Source organism: Mus caroli, unplaced genomic scaffold (assembly GCF_978045245.1).
Source record: "Mus caroli unplaced genomic scaffold, Mus_caroli_1 scaffold_7, whole genome shotgun sequence".
In the NCBI taxonomy this organism is placed as follows: Eukaryota; Metazoa; Chordata; class Mammalia; order Rodentia; family Muridae; genus Mus; species Mus caroli.
Genome location: NW_028227262.1, coordinates 114,589,654 through 114,613,302, shown reverse-complemented (window position 1 = coordinate 114,613,302; position 23,649 = coordinate 114,589,654). Strand labels below are relative to the sequence as shown.

The window sequence follows — 23,649 nt, the reverse complement described above, 5'->3', positions numbered from 1 at the left end:
AGCCAGTATCATTCACTGTCAGCACATAAGTTTCCTCTTCTACACAATAGGACTAACACTTACACTTGCTTCAAGTGGTGCAGGGGAACTATGTGTGTGTTGACTGTACAGCACACGCACACATGTCATCATGACTGTTATATTCACATGAAAGAGGAACAAATCAGCCTGGCCCTAGTGTTTGGACTGTATCCCCACCTCACCGACAGTGAGTCACACAGCAGGCCTAGGATGTTCTTCTTCCTCACATTGATCTGAGTGGTTTCTCCTTATTTCCATTCCAAAGAGAGAATGTATTAGGAAATGAAATACAAGCATCTGTGATAACAGGAAGGGCAGGCTCTGCCCATCTCAAAGATGGGAAAGGACAGGAAGAGCTAAGGTAATGAAGGCTGAAGTGACCTAGAGAGTGATTGTACTGGCTAGTTTTGTGTCAACTTGACACAGCTGGAGTTATCACAGAAAAAAGGAGCTTCAGTTGAGGAAATGCCTCCATGAGATCCAATTGTAAGGCATTTTCTCAATTAGTGATCAAGGGGGAAAGGTCCCTTGTGGGTGGGACCATCTCTGGGCTGGTAATCTTGGTTCTATAAGAGAGCAGGCTGAGCAAGCCAGGGGAGGCAAGTCAGTAAAGAACATCCTTCCATGGCTTCTGCATCAGCTCCTGCTTTCTGACCTGCTTGAGTTCCAGTCCTGACTTCCTTTGATGATGAACAGCAATGTGGAAGTGTAAGCTGAATAAACCCTTTCCTCCCCAACTTGCTTCTTAGTCATGATGTTTGTGCAGGAATAGAAACCCTGACTAAGACAGTGATTAAATATGTTAAATATGTCTCTTCCACATTTTAATCTACTGAAGGAATGCAGAAAAATGTAAACACCTTGAGCAGCACCTTAAAACAAAGTTCAGATGTGACTACATCATCAATAAGGACTGTTCCTGGTCATCTGACATGAGTGTTATCCTCAAAACCAGAACTTCATAGGTGACCTCACTGATGACCTATCCCAAGTGCAAGATACATGTCCATGAGAAACAGACCAAGAGGCCAGCATCTTCTTCCCTCCCTCACTTCGCCAATCTCTCTTGATTCTCTATTGCTAACGAGTTTATGTGCAGTTCTCTTAAAACCTCCAGACCTGATGTCTGACCTTCCAGCATATCTATGGGAGGATCCAAGAAGTTGTGATGAGACTTGTAGATGATGCTGATGCAGCAGCCCAGGGTCCACCCTGTCTGTATCCTTCAGAATTGAGAGTCTCAGCTTATGAGACCAAAAGGGAAGGGGATCCTGCTGAGACTTTTAGAATTCTGAGCCACTCTCCATCACGTAATGAGAAGTTTAAAGTGCACTGAGAAGATGAGAATACTGGAAGCTGTCCATAATGAAGAAAGGAAACCTGGGGCAATCAAGATGATACAGTAAGTAAGGGCACCGGTGGCCAAGCCTGATACCTGAGTTATAACCCTGGAACCTGCATGGTAGAAGGAAATAACTGTCTCCTGTGTGTTGTCCATGATGTATGCTGTACCTCCTCTGATAAATAAGTGTAATTTTTAAATATAAAAGATGAAGGGAATATTTTGTCCCAGGAACTATAAGCTCAATGACTTTACCGTAGAAGAAGTAAACAGAACCGGAGACTGCCAGCTTCTGGCCTGGAAGCTAACAGACAGCACCTAAGCATCCCAAACAGGGCTCAGGACCCATTTGCAAAATGAAACTGAAAGTTTCAAGAGTTCGAGAAGTTGCTGTCAACACCCAAGTGTTCCAGACTGGAAGAGCAAGGAACACCATGTTGACATGTCACTCACTGTGACTCAGTATGTCTCATCATAGTCTGTGACTTTGGCCTGTGCAGAATCTTACAGCAAGAAAGTAAAGGATTCCTTAGTCTGAAGACTTAGCGAAGACTTTTCTGTAGGAAGCAAGTGAAACAGTGTAGGTGGCCACAAAATACAGAAGAGGGAACACTCCTAAATGACTTTGGGATAATCTTTTAAAAGAATAAAACTCTAGTAGAAAACAAATGATGGTTTGCATAGATGAGACAGATATACAATACATCCCTTGAAAGAAGAATTTGACATTGCAAAGTTGCCAGATATCCCAGATTCATCTATTGAGGTAATGCAAATGCTACCAGCATTCCAAAATGTTCCATTTCACTCAGCAAAATGCTTTGAAAATTAATCTGGAATAATGAAAAAAAAAGCTAGAATAATTTAAAGGAAAATACAATAACCATTCAAATGCAACTGTCCATGATGAATAATTTAGAAATAGTTTTAAAAGAAAACGTAATGAGGAAAAACAAACTCAACCAAAAAAAGTATGTAACAAAGTTATCAATTTTAAAACAGAGAGAAACAGGATTGAGAGATGGCTCAGTCTTTAAAAATGTTTGCCACACACGTAGGAGGAGAGGAGTTTGGAGTCCAGCAGACATATAAAAACTTGGATTGTCCCACACAACCCTGTAACTCCTGCAGTTTGGTGAGCAGAGACAGGAACATTGTAAGATTTGTTGGCTGCCACCCTAGGTGAAATAACACACCTCCAGGTTCAAGAAGAGAGCTTGCTACAAAGGGACAAAGCAGAGGAACAGAGGACACCTGGTACCTCCCTCAAGTTTCTGTTTGAGTTATGTGTGGTCAAGGAAACACATGTACATACACCACACAGACAGACAGACAGACAGACAGACAGACACACACACACACACACTTATTATGTAGTTTCTTCTGAAATTAAAGCCTTCCATTTTGAAGGGAAACTTAAGAAAGGATGCTTGTAGAAAAGAAAAACAGGATGTTCTAAGGAGGGGTGACATATTTCAAGGAAGCTCATTAAGACAGGAAGTACACAACTCAAAATAGCTTCAGGGAGTCCCTGAAACTGATCAGATTCACTAGGACACACCCTCCCTTCCCAGATGTATATAAACTGTAAAGACTGCTGAGAATCACTGTCAAATGAGCCAAGCTACAAAGAAGACTCCCAAACAAGCCCATCTGCTGGAGGAAGCTGAGGCTCGGTGGAATTGCCTAGGGGAAACAAAGACCTGTTGAGCTGCCTGCACTGTGCTTCAGGTTCCCAGCTTTGGTGAGCTGTCACTCACGCTGGCATGGGCTTTGGTGACACCATTGTCTTTGAGTCATTTCTGCTCCTGTAAACAACACTCACCCATGTTTCTGTAAGTAACCCCAATAAAACATTCATTTGCTAATTTGGAGTTTGGTTGTATCCATACTTTGGTCAATAGTCAGTTCCCTATCAGGAATGAGTAGATGTTTCTTCAGGTCTCCCATGAGATTCTGGTTGAAGACATAGAAGTATTGTTCATTCTAAAAGAGAATTCCTGGGATACATAAGAATTTAAGGGCTGGAAAGATAGAGGCCCCAGCTGCCGGCCTGCCAGCCCGAGCTGGGCATCTGGGCCCACATGATGGAAGGAAGACTTGACAGCCACAGATTGTCCTCTTGATCGCTCCTGATCCACTGTGGCAACTCCCCATCCCCTGCTCATACATAATAAACTGTACGTGAAAATAATTACTATGGATGGATGTGTATCTACTAAGAACAGTATGTCCACAAAAACCTGGGAAGATTATGGCATGATGTATTTCATCATAACAACAACAACAACAACACACTTAAGTCTAAGGTGCACAGAGTCATATACTTTCTTGAAAAATCAGGTGATTATTCAATAAATAATGCTGAGAAAATTGATGTTTCGGGGAGAAATGATCATTTTCATCCCTAGAAACATAAACTCTTTAGTGTACAAAAGTCTTCATTAAAATTAATAATACACAAAATATTTATGATAATTAATGAAGACAAAATCAATATTCTCTATATATAATATATATAATATGTAATTGAATCTCTGGTTAAAAGGAGAAACTGGATTTATGATTAAAATTTCCCCTTCTTGATACCACTAAACTGACATTAAAATATATTTTAGGAGCATAAGTCCCAAGGATAAAGAGAATGGAGCAGGAAACAATTGTGCTACATTTTGGCAACAGAAGAAGATGATGGGCAGTAACAGGTCTGCCACCCGCAAGAAACTGGACTTACACGGGATCAGGTAATTAGCAGTATTCTGAGAAGTCTCAGAGATAGTCCTCAATGTAGGTATAAACCTGGAGCCAAGACAGGTTTTAAACCCCTCTTAAGTACCACTGGATGTCTTGGCAGAAGACTTGAGGTCTGTTGTATGGAAAGAGCAAAGCGCGGGGATCTCTGGGCAGGCAGACGGCAGGCAGAGTTGGATGTGGCGGCTGGAGGGGAGACCATCCCGACATGGGCCCTCCAGTCAGTGTGCACACGTAGAACACTAACGCCCCTGCTCATAATCTACCCAGAGTCCAGAATTCTTCTGGCCAGCTCCTGTCCCTTCAGGAAAGAGACTATGAGATCTTTTTCAGAATATTACAGCAGCATGGGACGGAAAGCATAGAGATGCTGAGAATCAGACTTCTCCAGCCCCAGTGCAGCACCCACAATTAAGGGCAATTTGAATTGTGGCCCTGGCAGTTGGTTGTTGAGCATGTCTGCATGTTGGACTAGAGTGAAGGCCAAGGGTCCACTTCAGGTTCAAAACCTCTGGTCAGCCTCTTGGAACAGTAGTTCTAAATATGAGTAGATACACAAGGATCATAAGACAACTAAGAAAATGCAAGGGAGGGCTGGCAAGATGGTTCAGGGAGTAAGAGCACTGACTGCTCTCCCGAAGGTCCTGAGTTCAAATCTCTCACAACCACCCATAATGAGATCTGATGCCCTCTGCTGGTGTGTCTGAGGACAGCATAATAATAAATAAATCGACAGAGCTAGCAGAGGTCCTAAAATTCGATTCCCAACAACCACATGAAGACTCACAACCATCTGTACAGCTACAGTGTACTCATATACATTAAATTAATTAATTAATTAATTAAATCTTTAAAAAAACAAAGGAAAAGAGCCAGATAAAATTAGCTTTAAAAATTTTTAAGTATTATTCCTTAGGAGTTCAAGATCATCCTTGGCTTTTTAACAAGTTCCCTTCCTTTAAAAAGAAAAAAAGAAAGGAAAAAAGAAAGGAAGAAAGGAAAAAAGAAAGAAAGACAGAAAGAAAGGAAGGAAGGAAGAAAAAAAGGAAAGGAAGTATTCTCATACCTAAAAGACTTTACAATCATAAATCAAAAAGAATATGAATAAAAAAGGAACATTGTATTCAGAGAACAAAAATAGCTCTTGAAACAATATTGCAAAAATGAACCTAAAAAAGACTTTAAAAATAAAAAGTTGTAACTTCTTTCCTCCAAACAACAAAAATATATAGGCATATAAATAAGAAATAAAAGTTTAAAAAAAAATTAGAGTTTTATTCTATAGAAATCCAATACCTGAATAATAAAAGTTTCAGAAAGAAATTCAGAGGAGCTAAAAGGTCAGTATTTATGTGTAAAAATATATTATTTAATAACAGCAACCATGGGTTGTGGCTCTCAAGTGTAGGTTAGAGAGTGCAGGCTCACATAACATGCACTGATGTTACTCTGTAAAGACAGAAATAGTACGCCGGGCAGTGGTATCACAGGCCTTTGATCCTAGCATCTGTGAGTCAGGTGAACTATGAGTGTAAGGCCAGCCTGGTCTTCAGAGCAAGTTCCAAGACAGCCAGGGCTACATAGGAAAACCTGTCTTGAAAAAACAAAAACAAACAAACAAAAACCCAAAACCCAAACAAACAACAAGACAAACAAAGCAATGAGTATCTTTCCTCCCCATAAATTATCTCATGGACTTTGAAGGCAAGTAGATGACAAATAATGAAAAATGTAATAAAGAGTGAATTAAAATCACTCTAAGTATACACCTCAGAAATAGCCACCTTCTCTTTCCACATTCTCTTGATCTAAAACTGGACACACCTTCTTAGCACATCTCTTCAGAAGAAACCCCCTTTTAATGCCAGAGACAGTTACATCCAAAGCTTCACACAGGCCTTTTATTTCCTCCAGAGATTACCCAGTAAACTCAGCGTCCTATTTGAAATAAATGCCTTTGTCTCATGTTACAAACTCAGTGGGTTTCAGAAGTGAGCAGTAAGTCAGGGGGTACACAGGAGAGCCCCCAGAGTCATGTCACAGGAGCTCTGAGGACCATCAGAGGCTACAGCTACCAGCCCCACACTGGGAAAGGCCTTCACAGCTCTCAGGCCAGGTACAGTGGGTGTCCTATCCTCCCCTGGAATTCACTTGTCATGTTAACCAGGTTTGACTTGGTGTGACTGGCTGGTTTTGTGTGTTGAACATCAATGTGGAAGTGTAAGCCAAAAAAAACCCTTTCCTCCCCAGCTTGCTTCTTGGTCATGTTGTTTGTGCAGGAATAGAAACCCTGACTAAGACACTCGGTTTTCTGAACTCTTACGACAGCACCAGCATCTGTGTGTCATAGGTAGACAAGAACTGCATTATCTACTGGCTGGCAGACTAAACACATCTCTGTGGGCCTTTGATTCATTTCTGAACTCATTATGATAACCTGCACCTCACTCCTGGGCAGTTACTCATCAGGCTGTGATGGTGATGGGAAGCCCATTTCTATGGGTGGGACCAATGGAGCCAAGCTCAGCTTTCTGTCTGCTCCCTCATAGTCGACTGATGTCAGCAGGATCCACTTCGTAATTTTATTTCCCTCGGGTGTAAGTTCCTTGAATTCCCTGAACCCTGACTCCTGACTAGCTTGGGCGGCTTACAGAACACCTGGAAGGCTAAGCTAACAGGTTCAATCCTCTAACCAGCTGAAATCCTGTTTATTGTCATAATATCAGAAACAAAAGTCTGGTACATTAACAAATCAATTATCTCATTGTACAAATAAGAAAATCCAAGATAGCCAAAGTGATGTTCCATGTTCCCACAGCTCAATGCTAGGACTAGAATTTGGGCCTCAAGCTCTTCCATGATTATAACTCACAGCATCAAATGCATGCAGTGTGCCTATCACACTGCCTGCTAAATATTTACATTGATGCCCAGGATTAAGAATGCTCTCAGCGTTTGTCAGAGAAGCTTCTGCTCATCGTAGTGTTTGGGACTGCTGATCCGAATCTCTGGCCCAAAGGCAGAGAAGAAGGAACAGTTAGAGCACTCAGCTCTGAAAGGAGCACCTACATCACTTACCTCAAGCATCAGGGAACAGCGTGGAGGGAAGTGCAGAAAGAATGTCAATGGTCAGGAACAGAGGAGAGCATCGGGGCACGCTGTCTTAGATGCAACACAGCCATGGCACCCATGAACCCACCTTGGCAACTGTTGCCAGCACAGCACTGTTATTCTGCTATGGATGGGGTGGAACCTCAAGGCTCCAGCCCCTCCTGGATGAGCTATGGACAGTTAATAGTTGCTAGGGGAGAGGGAAACATTTCCTTCAGTGGTGCAGCCTCTGGTAAAGTGCCATGCTGCTGTAAATCACCTCTCACTTGTGCTTCTAATAAGCAACCCTAATGAAGCTAGCTGGGTCACTAAACAAACAAAAAATACATAAATAAATAGAGAAAAAAAGGAGGAAATGGGGGGAAGACTGGTTGGGAATAGCAAGCAAATCACGAAGAGTGGCAGGGGACCAGAGATGGTCATGGGGGTAAAAAGTATCAAAATACAATATGTGCATGAATGCAATGGACAAAAAGATATTAAAAAGAGGCACAGATACAAAGTAGCCTTAAAAATTAATAGCATCAGATGTTTGGTGGGGCCGTACTACAGTTGCTGGTGTAGGGTCTGCACAAGAGCCTCTAAACATCCAGTCATAGATGAGGGGGGAGCGCCAGATGTAGCCGCTGGTGAGTAACCACCCTTGCTCCAACGGAGAGCTCCACACTCACGCCCAAGAAGGCGGTCGGTAGGTCGTGCTTAAGCCCAGTGGGTCACAAAGCAAAACCAAACCAAAACAAAAGACATTAAAATAGAATGGGGGCGTGGTAAGAGGAGAGGGGTAGATATGGTGGGTGGAGAGAAGGTGAAAGGAGGAGTGATCAGAGTCTACTATGTATACCTGTATGAATCTGTTGAAGAATGAATCAATTTTTAAAATCCTAGTGATATGTTCACTAATGATGTACCTGTACTGTTATAAAATTTGCAGAGCAAATGGCGTCAGACATTAGCTATACAATCTCTTTCTACTGTCACGTCTATCTATACCCTAGTGTTGCATCAGATTTCCAAGACAGTGAATACTTGAGGCTTTTGCTAAGGGGAAGCCGAGTAGAAATAAATTTTGTTAGAATGGACTGGGATGTATTTATACGGCTCGAGGTCAGAAAGACACCGGTGTGTAGTTAATTTATTGCTTAGTTATAGTGTCGTCATGCTTTCCAGAAATATCCCCACTGTCCCAATGCCAACTCACTCAAAGTCAGCAGGACACAAAGGTCTAGGACCAAGGGTGGCACTGGGACATCAAGGTATCCTCTAGTCCATGGCCCTGACATGTGGGTGAAGAAAGGGGTAGCTGGGGAACAGGCCTGGAAATGAGTGCGGCTAAAGCTACCTTTGTAAACATTGATGATAATTAAATATGAGGAATCACCAGAGAAAACATGGCGATCATTGATGGAACACACAAGCTGGACTCTTTCTACTCCAGGAAGCAGGGACAACTGTAAACCAGGCAGACACGTTGGTTTGCTTGTTTACTTTCGGTTAACAGTTTTGAGTCAGGGTCTCCCTGAATAGCTCTGGCTAGCCTAGAAATCACTATGTAGTCCAAGCTGCCCTTGAGCTTGCTACAATCCTGTCTCAACCTCCTGACTGTTGGGTTTATAGGTGTGGACTGGAAAACCCAGCTTGCACCAGGCATCTTCAAGATTCGAGTTCTTGCAGCTCCAGAGATTGCATAGTGAACAAGCACTTTGGCCTGTAACTGGGAGTTTAAAATTTTTTATAAGGTGCAGTAGAGTTCATGGGAATTATTCTGCTTGAAGGCAGAGTGGGGTCGGGCCAACAGTGACGACAGCAAATAACTGAAGCGTTGTCTCCTAGTCTATGGCCAATGAATTATCTTTCCTTCTTGCTACAAAATGAAACCACAAGACACAAGAGGAGCAGCATAGGTGACTGACTGTCAGCTAAATAATAATAATTTAAAAGTAATACTACATTTGGGAATGTTTGCTATATGTGGTGTTTATCTGCTTTTTTTAAATTGCAATTTGGGACTGAGAAATGGATCAATGATCAGGAGAGACTGCTTTGAAAGCAAGAGATGCCAAAGTCAAATCAAAAGAAAAAAAAAAAAAAAGGCTAGAGATGGTCATGTGAGCCTGTAACCCAGAAATGAGGGGACAAAAATAGACAGATCCTGGGAAGCTTTTCATCAGTCAGTGATTCTAGCCAAAATGGTGCTCCTAGCCAAAGAGATACATAGTATCCTCTTCTAACTTGTGTATGTGTGCTCATGGACACGCATGCCTGCATGTACACACACCCACACACAAAAATAGAGTGTGGTGGCTCATGCCTTTAATTCCAGCACTCAGGAGACAGAGGCAGGTGGATCTCTGTGAGTTCAAAGTCAGCCTAGTCTACAGAGGGAGTTCCAGGACAGCCAGGGCTGTCACATAGAGAAATTCTATCTAGAAAAAAAAAACAAAAACAAATAAATAATAAAAATATAAGAGAATTTGTGATTTGCTATTACTGATTACATTTTTCTCTATGAATGTTCTCATTTCCATATAATTTTGTATTCATAATTTTCTGTGATCTTTCTTAAAAATGACACTAAAAACTCTAGCAGCTCAAGCTATACAAAAACAAAAATAGCTATCTCTCCTCAGGACTAGGAGCTAAGAAAATATCCAAGGCAGGAAGCACTGGACACAGATGGGTTTGGCTGAAGGAGGTGAATAGAAGGATCGAGAGGTTCTTCAGAGAGAAATTCCCAGGCAGTGACCTGCAGCTTCTGCCCTCCACAGTGGGAGAGTCCAGGCCCCTGAACTTCCCTCTAAATCACGTTCAACTCTACTTGAGCTGTGAGCCACCGAGTTTAACCAGGGTTACCTGGGTTTGGAGCTAACCATCATAGCATGATGGACTCTTTAATGGATGTACATCTGAAGACAATGGCTACCCTTCTCCTAGTACCTATCAATCAATCATCAATAGTTCATCACTAAAGGATAAGACCCTTTGAGCCCCTCCGCTGTCTACTGTTGTTAGAGACAGAGCCGCTCTTGTGTGAACACTTCAGGAAACAACAGTTATTGTTAAGTTCGTGACTGTAATGGTTGTCTTGAGTCTAGAGAATGCCACTTCACAGCTCTTCATATCTCCCAGCTCCCACATACTTCTAAGCCCCTCTGTTATAAAGTTCCCTGAGCCTTAGGGACTTCTAATTTATTGTATCAACTTAATTTATCGTATCAACTTGACTCGGTTAATGGATGTTCGGATAGTTAGTCAGCCCGAGTGTATCTGTAAGGGTGTTTCCAGGAAAAACTTGGCAGTTCATCAGCAGATGGAGCAAAGATACTGTCCTTCATCAGTATGGGAAGGTGCCAATCCATCTCCAGAAAATCAAATCAAATCAAAAAGACAACGGGGGAGCAAATTCACTCTTTTTCTCCCCAGTTGTCCGTCTTATTCCTCCAACATCTCTGTGCCCCTAGTTCTCCAGGTTCCACACTGAGCTCAACTCTGACCCACCAGGCAGGGTGATGGGTTCATGGCTCAGTTCAGATTTGCTTATAACTTTACAACATTTTAACATGAAGCATGGAGTCTGAATCTTCATTGGTTTATTCTTTTTGTTGTTGATTGTTTGTTTGTTTGTTTGTTTGTTTGTTTGAGACAGGGTTTCTCTATGTAGCCCTGGCTGTCCTGGAACTCACTCTGTAGACTAGGCGGGCCAGGCCTCGAACTCAGAAATCCACCTGCCTCTGCCTCCCAAATGCTGGGATTAAAGGGACATACTTGTAGATTCAGATGAACATGCATGCACATAAGCACACACACACATAGAAGGGGGGGATATGATGAGCCCTGGTTCATCATGTCCTCTGCCTTTCTCTTAGCTTAATTGTATAAGCTAATAAAGAACACATTTTCCCCTAAGCTGATATGTAATTCTCTTACCTTCAGCCAAGCATCCTGGTTTATCACTTACCCCTCCCTCCAACCAGCTTCATGTCACCCAGCAGCATCCAAGCAGACCTCGCTGATAACACAGCAAGTAGAACTCAAAATCCGCAGAGAGCAATTTTACCTACCTGACCCCTAGAAACACTTGCAAGAGGGTGCAGATGCCTGAGACGAAGAAAATGGTGCTGATGAGGTAGCTTTGGGTCAGAGGGTCATGCTGCAGGCACAGGTCCTTGGCCAGGATGAGCGGCACAGCCACAAGGCCCCCCAGGGCTGTGAGGAAGTGCTGGAGAGCAGAACAGAAGGAGGTGGTCATGGGATGCTGTCGGCTGCATCTTTATTCCCCAAGGCAAGAGTGCATCCATCAATGACCAGAAGTGAGAACCCTGCAACTGGTCCTAGGGGCTGACAGCGAGGGCCAGGCAAAGATGCAGGTATGCAATAAGTACGAGGAAGTTCTGCCCTAAGCAGCTGAGAACCAGGCAGAGGGGCTGGGCTCTGAGCACAAGATCACTGCATTGGGAAAGGATGCCCTGGGAAGGAAACTAAGTCCAAGACAGAGTCTCAGTGGGATAAAAAGGGACCAAAGAATAAGATCACAGCAAGGGTGGGCTCAAGCAAGGAAGACCCCACTGTGAACTTGAAGCTGTTAGCAAAAGGCTCATTGAGTCCTAGTTGGCAGGACACATCAGACCCAGAGTTCAGAGCATGCCAGAAGTCATAGCACACAGCCTCTGGTACCAAAGTGAAAGACCAGATGGATGTAAGGTATAGACAGACAAACAGGAGACGGGTAGCTAGCAATACGGTACAAGAATGAGCTATTTCACATAACTTGGCCTCAGTCTGATTAGGCCTAGGGAATTGTTCTCATGGGCTGCAGCTAGATCTGTTTGGAGTCATACCAAGTGCCTTAGATGATGACACCAGGATGACCATTTCTATGTATCTATCCCTTGCACCCCTCTTCCTCCTCCTTCTCCTCGGGGCACAGCTCCACATCTAACCATACAGGTGGAGACAATGGGAGAGTAACGTGTCAGAAATAAATCTCCAGGTCTTCCTTAAGGGGCAGCTCCAGCTCCTGTTGTCTCACTGAGCCATGTCTCAAAGGGATCAACCAATGGATTACCCGCCCTCGAGATTAATCCCCTCAAGGAATGCTCTGTAATAATCCGAACAATGTGACCAGCACTGCTCTTTGACAAATTGGCAAACTGGGGGGAAGGGTGTATACTGGAAGCAGGAAAGACTTTAAAATTCCCTGACAGACAAAAATAGCTCCCCCCACATCGCAGTAAGGAAGGCCATAAGAGAGTTTTCACAAAAAGAAGGCATGAATATTTCAAGGCACGTTCTGATGATCTTTCCTTTCTTCCATGAGCTCTTAGACAATGGCGTGAGTTTAATCCTTTACAGCCCTTTTTGAGTGAGATTTTGGAGTGAAATCAGAGCCTCACACATTAGGCAAACATAGAGAACTTGTAAGCTATTCCTCAATCAGTCCTTGAAAGTTTCACATAGACACTTGATTGTCATGTCGGCAGCTAGGCCAATAGAAGCCACAGCACTCTCCAGGCCTAGAACCCACCCGTGTTTTCCTTTTCATCTTAAATACTGTTCACCAACAGTGGTGAACCCCACCTGGTTATTAAATAAGCTTCTTGATCCTAGAGACTAGGTAGCAGTTGGTGAAAGCTAAAACAGAAAGAGAGAGAAACCAACAGAGCGGCTCTGAGGAAGGTGCTGGTACCTCTCTGCCTTCCAAGGGCTTTTCCCAAGTAAAGCAGACCTTTAACCACATCAGTTACCTGCACCCAAGTGAGTCACCTCAGAATGGTTGAGCATCTTTTTCTAATCTTCACATCTATCCTCTCATGGTAAGGGAGAGATCTGGGGTTGATATGGAAGCTACGGCCGCAGCTGAGGTTGGACCCGACTAATTTGGTCTTTAGTTCTTTGATACAGAACTTGCTTGGACCTAGTACTGGCTGGGAGGACTTACCTGGATCCCCAAGAAGATGCAGAGATACCATGGTGGGCTATCCAGGATGCCATAGGCCAGGTTACTGTTGCTGGGATCCTTCTGCACCCCATCCTGTTTCTTGTCTTGGCCTTCAGTGTGAAGGCTGAGCACACCATCGCCCCTCTGCCAAGACAAGGAAAGAGCACATGTGAGCAATCCAGGGGAAGATAACGACACTTCCTGACTTCAGCTGCATGGTGGGACACCCTTTCAGACATGTGAGGCCTAGGCTAGGGAGCAGCGGTGTTAGCCTGCTGAGGATTACAGAGATGGAGAAAAGACCAGGGCTACCCTGATCCTGACTGTAGGCATCTGTGCTAAAGACTCTTAAGTCTTGGGCTGTAGGAAGGGAGGGGTTGACCCAAAGCCTTAGCAGAGAGAGGCTTTTGCTAGGGAAGAGATGGAAACCCACCTTAAGGTCAAAAAGTAGGTAGATTTCCTCTCAGGAATGGAGGGTGGTCACTATGGCTGAAGACACCGCATGCTTAGGATAGAGGACTAATGACTTGAGCTGAGTCTGGCCTGAAAGCCTCTTTCCTACCACCTGGCCTCTGTGGTTCCAGCAGACATATATATCAGTAGCAACCAACAGCTGTCTAATTGGACTTCAGCAGGAGGGGGAATTACATCTGCTACAAGCTGAGCCAACTTCCCAGGGCTAGTGAGATCATGGACATTAGAAAAGAAACCTACTACCAGCATTTTGCCAAACCAGCATAATTCCTTACTGTGCTGGAAATCTCATCTTTATACCTGTAGAAAAGTGTAGCTACCACTCTCCTCACCAAAGGAGCCTCTTCACAGCAAACAGAGATCAAGAGATTATGGAGAGTTCTGACCCTGAGGATACATCTGCATCACAGCTCATCTGTGGCTCAGGGGACATAGAGGAAGAGGGGGCAGATTGTAAGAGCCTTGGTAAGAGCCTTGCTTTGCTTTCTCATGCCAGTTTCTACTACGGTCCTTGCCATCAGGGTGAACTGAATGACTGTGGTAGACTAATGTGAACAGATGCAGTGCACACAGGCATAACCCAGAGCCAAAGGTCAATTTGCATTCTTACAGTTTAACCAAGAAATTGCTCATTCACCTTGGGCAAATCAAAGTATTTCTGTCTCCACGTTCTTATCTACATAAATCTAGGTGTTTGAGAAAACCCGCTTTGCAGTATAAAGCACACAGTCCAGGGCTTATCACAGCACAAGTGCCAATGAATGTTAGCTGTTGTGTTCGCTATGACTTTCCATAAATGGAAAGACTGACGTGTAGTGATGGCTCACACTGAGACAACTGGTTGTGAGTAGAGGAACGTGGGAACATCGTCTCTGGTGTGGTCAGAGGTACCAAGGCCACTGCATGAAGATCAAGTCATTCTAGCTGACACGCCCCAGGGGAGTCTCCAGGCCCTGGTCAGATCACAGAGTGCAGGTTCTAGGCAAAGGCACAGCCAGGGCTGTCCTCAAGGTAGTTTGGGCAGCGGGAGACAATCCTGGAAAGGCTGTTGAAGTAGGTTACTCCAGAGCTACCCCCACACCTGAGTCTCCTACACTGCAACCCACCTCAGGGAACATCTCTGGAGCAGTGTCAGCTCGTGACCTCATGGATGGCATTGATTCTGTGTGCTCCTTCCTTCAAAGAAAAAATATTTCAAGTATTTGTGGACTACCTCAGTGGAAGAGTGAGTCGTGTAGTAAACGCCCTCAAAGTGCAGTTTTTAAATCTATTTATTTGGTAATACTGAAGATCAAACCCAGAGCCTATGTTCCATTTAATATTTTCAGCTTATAGCTGGCCTTGGCTAGCTGAAACCTTCCAAGATTTCAGACTTCCAGTAATGGGAGCAGGGCATATCGGATACTGATCCCTAGGGGGCGCTTTCTGGAGGTGGTGTGAACAGCTGTCAAGACATAGAGCCTCCTCTACCCTACACCTCCTCTGAGCTACACCCCTGACCTTTCCCATCTTATTTTAAAACAAATCAAAACATCTTCATCGCAGCATTGTGGGGCTAGAGTGCTGTGGAGACTCAGAGAGCAGGTCCAGAGCAAGAGTGGGGCTAAGAAGTGTCCAAACTCGCTAAATCTCGTCTTGAGATTCACGAAGCCTGGTAGCCAAGTAAAACTTCCTCTTCCCCTTATAAGGTTATGTCCAGCATCACCTGGGATTCCTCCTTATGCTAAGGAGGCATTCTCCAGCACCCTGGCCCAGACCAATGATGTACACTCACCCTGAAAGCCCCTACCTACTCCCCAAAGGTTTAAGTAGCCTTTGCCTGCCCCCACCCCATTAAATGCTCCCGGGTGCCTCAAGTCTCTCTCGCTCCAGGCTGTCCCACTTCGCTTCCCTTCTCAGATCCACCAGTTGTGATTATTAGGGACAGGAGGCGGGGCCTGAAGTTCATGAGCTTCTAAATTATCAAGAACTGGGGCACTGTGCGTTCTCTACCTAATGGATTGATGGCTCCACTCCAGAGAAGTGTAAGATGGTAGGCCACTACTTGATTAGATGGGGAGGATAAGAAAAGTTTCAGATCAAGAACTGGACAGCTGTTCGCACTACCTCTAGAAAGCGCCCCCTAGGGATCAGTATCCGATATGCCCTGCTCCCATTGCTGGAAGTCTGAGACATTGGAAGGTTTCAGCTAGCCAAGATCAGCTATACAGGCTGAAAATATTAAGTGGAAAATTTCAGAGAGAAACATACTCATAAGCTTTACATTTTAAATATTTATTTTATCATTTGTGTGTGTGTGTGTGTGTGTGTGTGTGTGTGTAGGGCAGATGAGAGTGTCAGACTGCCCGGAACTGGAGATACAGGTGGCTGTACCATGCAACAGAGGTACCAAGAACTGAACTTGGGTCCCTCTGCAAGAGCTCTTAGCTCCTGAGCCTCCTCTCCAGTCTAAGCTTTATATTTTAGACTGTACCATTCTGAGCAGTGAGATGAGATCCTACCTAACCTTTCCCACCATGCCTAGGAAGGACACTCTCCTTGTAGAGTACCCACGCTGGTGTGCTACCTTCTGGTAATTCCCTGAGTAGTTGTGCCTGATATCAGACCAACTGCCTTAGGATCCCAAGACGGTGGTCAAGGACCCCCAACATGCAAGAGTACTACTCAAAGAGGCACCAGAACACAAAACATGGAAAGGCAGATTAATATCGTATGGCAGCATTGCAGGGTGTACAGAAGAAAGTACACGCATGCACACGGACATATCACAAATATATAAATGTATATAAATGCATAAATATGTATATATCACATATCACAGATATATACAAATGTATGTGTGTATATCATGCATATCACAAATATATAAACATATATAATACATAAATATATAAACATATGTATAAGAAACAATACAGTTCAGCACTACCTAAATTTCAGGAAGGAATCTACTGGGAGTCTTAGGAGACATCGCCACAAATAATGGCGACTATTGTTTCTAAGCACAGTCTCTAAACTGCTGCACTACTGACATTTTGGGCTGCATAATTCTTTACTGTGCTCTGCAGGGCTGGGGCTGGAGTTGGCTGACCTGTGCATTGAATTAAGTTCAGTGCCATTCCTGGCCCCTCCCCTCTCCTAGCTGTGATAACCCAACGTATCTCTGGTTGCTGCCAATGATTGGGTAGAATTCATTGCTGTAAGAACAGTTCCCACTTTCCCCAAGAAAGATCTAACTTAGGGGCAGTGCTGGCTGGAGAGGAGGCAGATGTGGAGGCGCAGGCCACACTGTGTACTACTGAAGGTGCAGAAAGCCAGACCTTCCATGGGGGCAGAATACTAATATCCAACCCAGTTTCTTTCTGGTACATACCCAAGAGCCCCTCACCATTGGTAATGAAGAAAGCCCAGTTTGGTGATTGAGGGAGCCATGAATCGGCTTCATACTTCCTAATATGGGGTCGACCAAGCTAGCCTCAGTCCTGCTAAGCAGAACTATTATATGTCCAGATAAAAACATTTGTTTGTAAATTTTCCTCTTTATGCCATGTCTCCCTGATAAATGTGGCCCACCAAGAGAGTCCGCAGGATGGCTGACAGACCAAAGAACATACTGCAGTTTCTTAAGCAGTACATATGGACTGTGACCCTCAGGGGGCTGTCCTTGTGTGGGTAGTGAGCCTTGTTATCACTTAGAAAACAACATCACCACTATTTCTAAGACTCCCAGTAAGTAGACTCCTTCCTGAAATTCAGGCAGTGCTGAACTATATCATTTCTCATGTATGTTTATATATTTATGTAGTTGTATGTGTTTACATATTTTTGATATTGTGGTATATACACATATATTCTGTATACTTGTGATATCTGTGATATCTGTGATATCTGTGAGTCTGTGCTATCTGCCCAGAAAAACACATAAGGAAGAATTATAACAGGAAAACAGAAAACAAAAACTACACATGCCATCGTCCTCCCTAGCTTCTAAATTGGTGGGGAAAGTTGAAAAAAAAAATGAAGGAAAAAAATGAAGATCTTGTCTGGCTAGTAAGTCACAAGAAAGCAGAATACCAATCAGACTGGTGCTGAACAGCACTTCCTGAGATCCATAAACGGTGAGCCTACGGGATAAATCTAACCATGAGGAAGAGAAGGGTAAGGAAGAAATGATCATGGCAGACTGTGTGGGAGAGAGGTGGTGAGTGGAATCCAGTTTATCAGGGTGCGCAAGACTGTGTCTGCTGGAGAATTAAGAAGGAAGAAAATTCAGCCAGGACCTCAGACTGGTACCAGGCCTTTGTGCCCTGACTGAGCTTCCGAGTGGAATGTGATTTTTCAACAGGTAGCAGGTGCTCTGGGGGAGCTAGGTGGTGGCTCTGGGTATCCCTCAACACTAGGTGACCTAGGCTAAGGTGCAAATAGGGCTTGTGAAATACTAAAGCCATCAAGAGAGGATGAGAAAAAGAAGAGGCAAGAGAATGGGGACTTCCCAGGTTTCTCAAGAAGCTTACAGAGCAACGTGTGTGGAGCTGGGTTGCTAGGGAGAAAACTGCCAGAAACTCTAACATTGTGGTTGTTGGCTTTTGGAAAGCTTCAAGCCCCGGTACAGGTCACCAAAGGGGTTGGTGAGCCTCAGTGTGTCAGCTGTCATGGAGGAAGGAGCTCTGTGGAGTGGGAACCATAACAGTGCTCCCCTTAAAGGAGTGGCTGGAGGAGTCAGAAGATGAAGACCATGCAGAGTGACAGGAGGCCCCACATTGCAGATAAATGTATTGGTCTCCTCTGATGTGCTAGATATTAGGGCTTAGGTGGTTGCCGGAACCAGGAACATCAAGGGTGATGGATACCAACTAATGAATACGGAAGTAAATGGTGCGAACAGATGGATGAATGGGTAGATGAATGAATGGACAGATGGGTGAGTAGATGAATGGATGGACAGACAGACTCAACTTTACCTAGGAGTAGGTAAATTTCTCCCCGAGTATTCTGTGCATAGTAGAGTTTGCACGCTCGGCTCTGAGCCCTTTCACAAGCCAGATATGATCAATAGAGAGATAGCAACAGGGAAACCCTAAAGGCCACAATAGGTACAAGCATGACCTTGCTTCCTCTTGATCCTGACTAGGTCAGAAAAACAAGAGTCAGGCTTGCTTCGTCCCTTGGGGATGGAGAGATGCTCATGAACTCCTAGGTACAACCCTGGGATGAGAAAGGAAAAACTCTTACGGAGATGGCAGAGGGCTGACTAAGGCTGTGCCTCCCAAAGATACCGCTGTAGCAAACGAACATCCTTTGAGAAAACAACTGACGTAGTGACGGGTTGTTTGGTATGCGGAACTAGGCCTAGCTAACAGCTTTTCTTTAGTATCCCAGTAGCCCCTGACTCCTAAGACCCACTGGCAATTGCTTGGAAGAGACGGCGGAGGAACTGGAGATCTGCTCGCTCTGACTGAAAAGTTTCACCACGTACATGGCATGGTGCTGACCTCTGAGTCTTCTGCAGGACATAGGTCAGGCATGGCCATGAAATTCTCAGGAGCCTTATGGATTAGTGAGACGGATAATACCCAACAAGGTGTATAAGAAGATCCCAGAGCAGCCATCCCAAAAGAAGATAAAATAACGCTGAAAGAGTTCAAAGGAAAGCACCCGCCGGGCGTGGTGGCGCATGCCTTTAATCCCGGCACTTAGGAGGCAGAGGCAGGCGGATTTCTGAGTTCAAGGCCAGCTTTGTGTACAGAGTGAGTACCAAAAAAAAAAAAAAAAAAAAAAAAAAAAAAAAAAAAAAGAAAGAAAGAAAAGAAAGAAAGAAAGAAAGAAAGAAAGAAAGAAAGAAAGAGTAAGTTAACTGACGGGGAAGCCCCCTCTGGGAAGCCATCATACATGCTGGGGTGAGACTTTTCAATAATGCCGCTGCCTTTGGGTCACCCAGGCTCCTGTAACTTAAGCCAAATCAACTCTTGTACACCATGCTAATCTAGGGTGAGATTGTTACTTTGGTCTGTCACCATCCTGTCTGGGGTGACTAGACATTTGTTTATATCACCCCGGGAAATATTAATGCAGGCCGTCTGCTGGCCAAATCCTTATTTGACTCACAGAAGCTCAAAGAGAAAATGGAGTCTTCAACATATTCCTTAAGTCTCCAAAGAGTATAACAGAAGTAATCAGAGGTGACTATCAAGTGCCTTTCTCTAAAGATTCGTCGTTTTCTCACTTGAGAATGCTAGGAACCCTTGCCAGGAATAGGAACGAATGGACAGAGCCTGTGGTAGGATCCAGAGAGTAATCCAAGAACCTAACTCAGGTTCACGGGTGGTCCCTGCCTCCAATCTTTCGGCTGGATGGAAGAGAGAGGCCTCCTGTCTTTGCAGCAGGCAATGGCAAAGACAAGGGTCTCCACTCAGCCCGCCCTGTGAGTTTTAGGTGACCAAAGTAGGTTGGAGAGGGTGGTTAGACCAGGGTTTCGGGACTAGCTAGAGAGGCCTCCCTGGGAATACTGTGAGGGAGGGTCCGGGAGGGGAGGGGAGGGGCGGATAAAACAGAAGGAGAAGCACCTGCCACGACGGGGTTTCAGGAAGAAAACCTGGCTGTCTCTGCTTCCCTTTACTCGATTCAGAGCCTTTGGAAAGAAAGCTAAGACCAAACAGAGGTTCTTATGCAGAGTTGTTGAGTAGAGCAACCAGCAGGGTCGCCTCTGCGGCGCACGTTGTCAGGAACCCCGCCCACCTTCCCTTCATTCACAGTTCAAGGCTCAGGGAACTGTGTCTGCCAGGGTAGCAGAAGCCGCGTGCCTAAGGCCAGGCTGAGCTCCACACTGAGGCCTCCTTCCTGCTCCCTGCTTCCCTCCCCGAACCACTGGCACTCACCATGCAGTTGGGGGACTCGCAGCTACCTCCTGCAGAGTTCATGGCAACCAGGGGCGGCTCTTCTTCTGTCTTACCCTCCAGAAACAAAGCTGAGAACACCAGGAAAGGAGTCCAGTGCTTTAAAAGAGGCGCCTGACTCAGAGGGCGGGCCTGGGGTGGGGGTGGGGGGGAAGGTAATCTACTTCCACTGTGTTATTATGTCTAATACCCCCCCCCCCCCAGCTCTTTCTATAGAGACCAAGGTGCATCCTGGGGAAAACGCTTCCTGGTTTGATAAAGATTTGTGGGCAGGCTGTGACTCAAAAGTCTTTCAAAAGGCAGCTACCCAGGGAAGGCGGAGGGAAGCGACCAGAGTTACCGGTATGCTTTTGGTTTTCCGAGTGAAAACTGATTGAGATGACAGAGTACTCATTAAAAAGACACTGAGCCCAGGGGAGTTGCTGCATGAATGAAATGATTATTGACGGAAGGTGTATTGCTCGCTCTGGGCAGCACTCTGCCTCCAAGGCTCTTGAGTGGAGACAAAAGCTTCCAGAAAGCCTCCAGCAGGGATTCTCACCCTTGGATCCTTAACCCCTTGGGGGGGTGGGGGTCGAATGACCATGTCACAGAGGTCACCTAAGACCATCGGAGAACACAGGTGTTTACATTAGGATCCATAGAATTACAGTCATGAAGTAGCTACGAAAATAATTTTACGGTGGCAGAGTAGCTCCCCTGCACAGAGGACTTGGAAGGACCGCTTCAAAAACGTGTACACACACACACACACACACACACACACACACACACCACCTCCGTGAAAGTCAGACCTAGCAAGCAGCAGCTATTCATGGTGGTAGAATTCTGAGGCCGGCGGCCCTGATTCCCACCACTCAGAACACAAGGCAGGAGCCACAGAAAAATCCCTGGGGAAAGCAGGATAGGATGTTGGGAGGGGAGGGGATCAACCTGGCTGGAGCCAGGACAGAAACCCCAAGATCAAAAAGTCATTGATACTAAATAGCCATTCTCCAAGGACTTGACCCTAAACCCCACTACAGCTTCATGTGTGCATCTATGTTTGTTTTGCTTAATTTGATCATAGACTGAGTGTGTGTAGGCTCAGGTTACAAATTCCACCACAGGGCCCCTGAGAATGATGCCAGCCTGGCGAGCACTCTAACTGAGCCACATTCCTGGCCCTTCAGCACCTACCTTTGTTTGTTTGGTTTCCTTTTTCTTTTGCTGTACTTTTCTCTTTTTGCTTGTATGTCTGTGCACACGTGTAGGTGCAAGTGTGCGTGAGGGCCAGTGATGGATGACAGGTGCCATTCTCCATCACTCTCAACCTTATTTACCGAGGCAGGGTCTCTCACTTGAGCCCAGTTTAGGTAGCCCATTTTATTAGTCTAGCTGGCCAGCTTGCTCTGTGGAATGCCCTGCCTTACCACTTCTGAGGACTGGGATTACAGATGGCCCCTGTGCACACCCAGCATTTATGTGGGTGCAAGGGGTCTGAATTCCAGTCCTCACATCGGCATGTCAAGTGCCTTTCCCACTGAGCCACCCCCTAGCCCTCACAGGTGTAACTACTACATAGAAAACTAGTGCAGCTGAGAACTTGAACTGTCCCCCCCACCCCCACTTTTGGGACCACACACAAACAGAGTCACAGACACACACAGAGTCACACACACAGAGTCACAGACACACACACAGACACACACACACACACAGACATAGACACATGCTCAGTGACAGACACATGCTCAGAGACAGACAGACAGACAAACACACACATAGACATACAGGCACATACAGAGACACACACACACAGAGAGATAGATACACAGACAGAAACATGCTCACAGAGAGAGACACACATAGACTCAGATACACAGACATACATACAGACAAGCATACATACATACACACACACACACCCATATACACAAGCACACACAAACTCAGACACACAGACAATCAGACACACAGACACACCCAATTGTTTGAACCCATTCTTGCAGAACACTGATATTTCCCCAGAGTTGTTTAACAGGAACGATCACAAAGCGACTTGCCGGCAATTCCTCCCATGTAACTAACTGCTTCTGCCAGCCATTCAGCTCATCTCCAGGTCCACCGTCCTGGGAGGCAGTGATTTAACTATGAAAACTAAAATGCTATAAAGGAAGTTAGGCCTGGGGAGAAAGACGTCGACATCCTCCATTCTCACCATCTCAGGTGAACGACACCAGGATCTATCCTGGTCCTGAGTCCATCCAGGGCAGCATCCTTGGTCTCCCAAACCCTGGCAAATCCTCTTAGCTATTTCTTGTGTGTGTCCAATACTCTCCAATGACAGGAAGTCCACCAACCTAACCCCAGCCTCCCTCTTCCCACTATCAAGTGCCTGCGATGTCGTGCCAAAGCCTTCCTCTCTACCGTCTGGATAAAGTCGTAAAACAAAAGTTAGTCCCATTTTCTCTTAAACAAACGAATAGCAAAGCCCTTTCACACTCTCCTGAGCCGTAAGGATGAAACGAAACTCCTCACATGGCTACGACTGTGTTTCATGACTTCTTTCCTTAAGTCTATTGCTTACCACTTCCTGGGTCTGGCACACACACATACCCAGTCTAGCAAATGGATCCAATCAAATTATCCAAGGTTACTCAACCCTTCTTAGTCACTAAACTGTCTCTCAGATCTCATAAGCCAGATCTTTGTCGAGAAAGAGATTGATCTGAGCGTGTTCTTCCTCCTTCCAGGCTCTGGCTGTAACATGGTAGGGGGCTATCTCAGTATAGCAGTTACCACAGAGACATGAGTGCTTGAGGTCTGTCTGAATGCCAATCACTGTGGCGTGAGCTGGCCACACTCGCACACACCTTTAACCCCATCACTGGGGAGACAGAGGAAGGCCCATCTCTGTGACTTTGAGGACAATCTGGTCTACAGAGTAAGTTCCAGGTCAGCCAGAGCTTCATTGTGAAACCCTATCTAAAAAATTGATTAATTTTCTAAAAGCCAGGAGTGGTGCCACACACCTGTAGTCCAGAGGATACCCCTGGGGTTCATGGGCCACCCAGGGAAAGTAGACTTTTCTGGTCAGGGAGTCCGGGTGCCAGCACATCCAGGGGCCAGAACATCTAGAT

The 23,649-nt window shown here is 45.1% G+C and overlaps 1 protein-coding gene across 1 annotated transcript in view; it reads right to left on the bottom strand.

The window, feature by feature from the left end:
- The window catches only part of LOC110296995 (solute carrier family 23 member 1-like), a 41,219-nt gene extending 20,649 nt beyond the window's left edge, over positions 1-20,570 (bottom strand). Inside the window, exons 1-3 of the mRNA XM_085839734.1 lie at positions 20,510-20,570; positions 13,161-13,304; positions 11,284-11,441 (exon numbers count right to left, since the gene is read on the bottom strand). Coding sequence (XP_085695860.1) covers positions 11,284-11,441; positions 13,161-13,304; positions 20,510-20,551 — 344 coding nt within the window. The 5' untranslated portion in view covers positions 20,552-20,570. The remainder of the gene's footprint in view (positions 1-11,283; positions 11,442-13,160; positions 13,305-20,509) is intronic.
- Between the last annotated feature and the right edge of the window lie 3,079 nt (positions 20,571-23,649).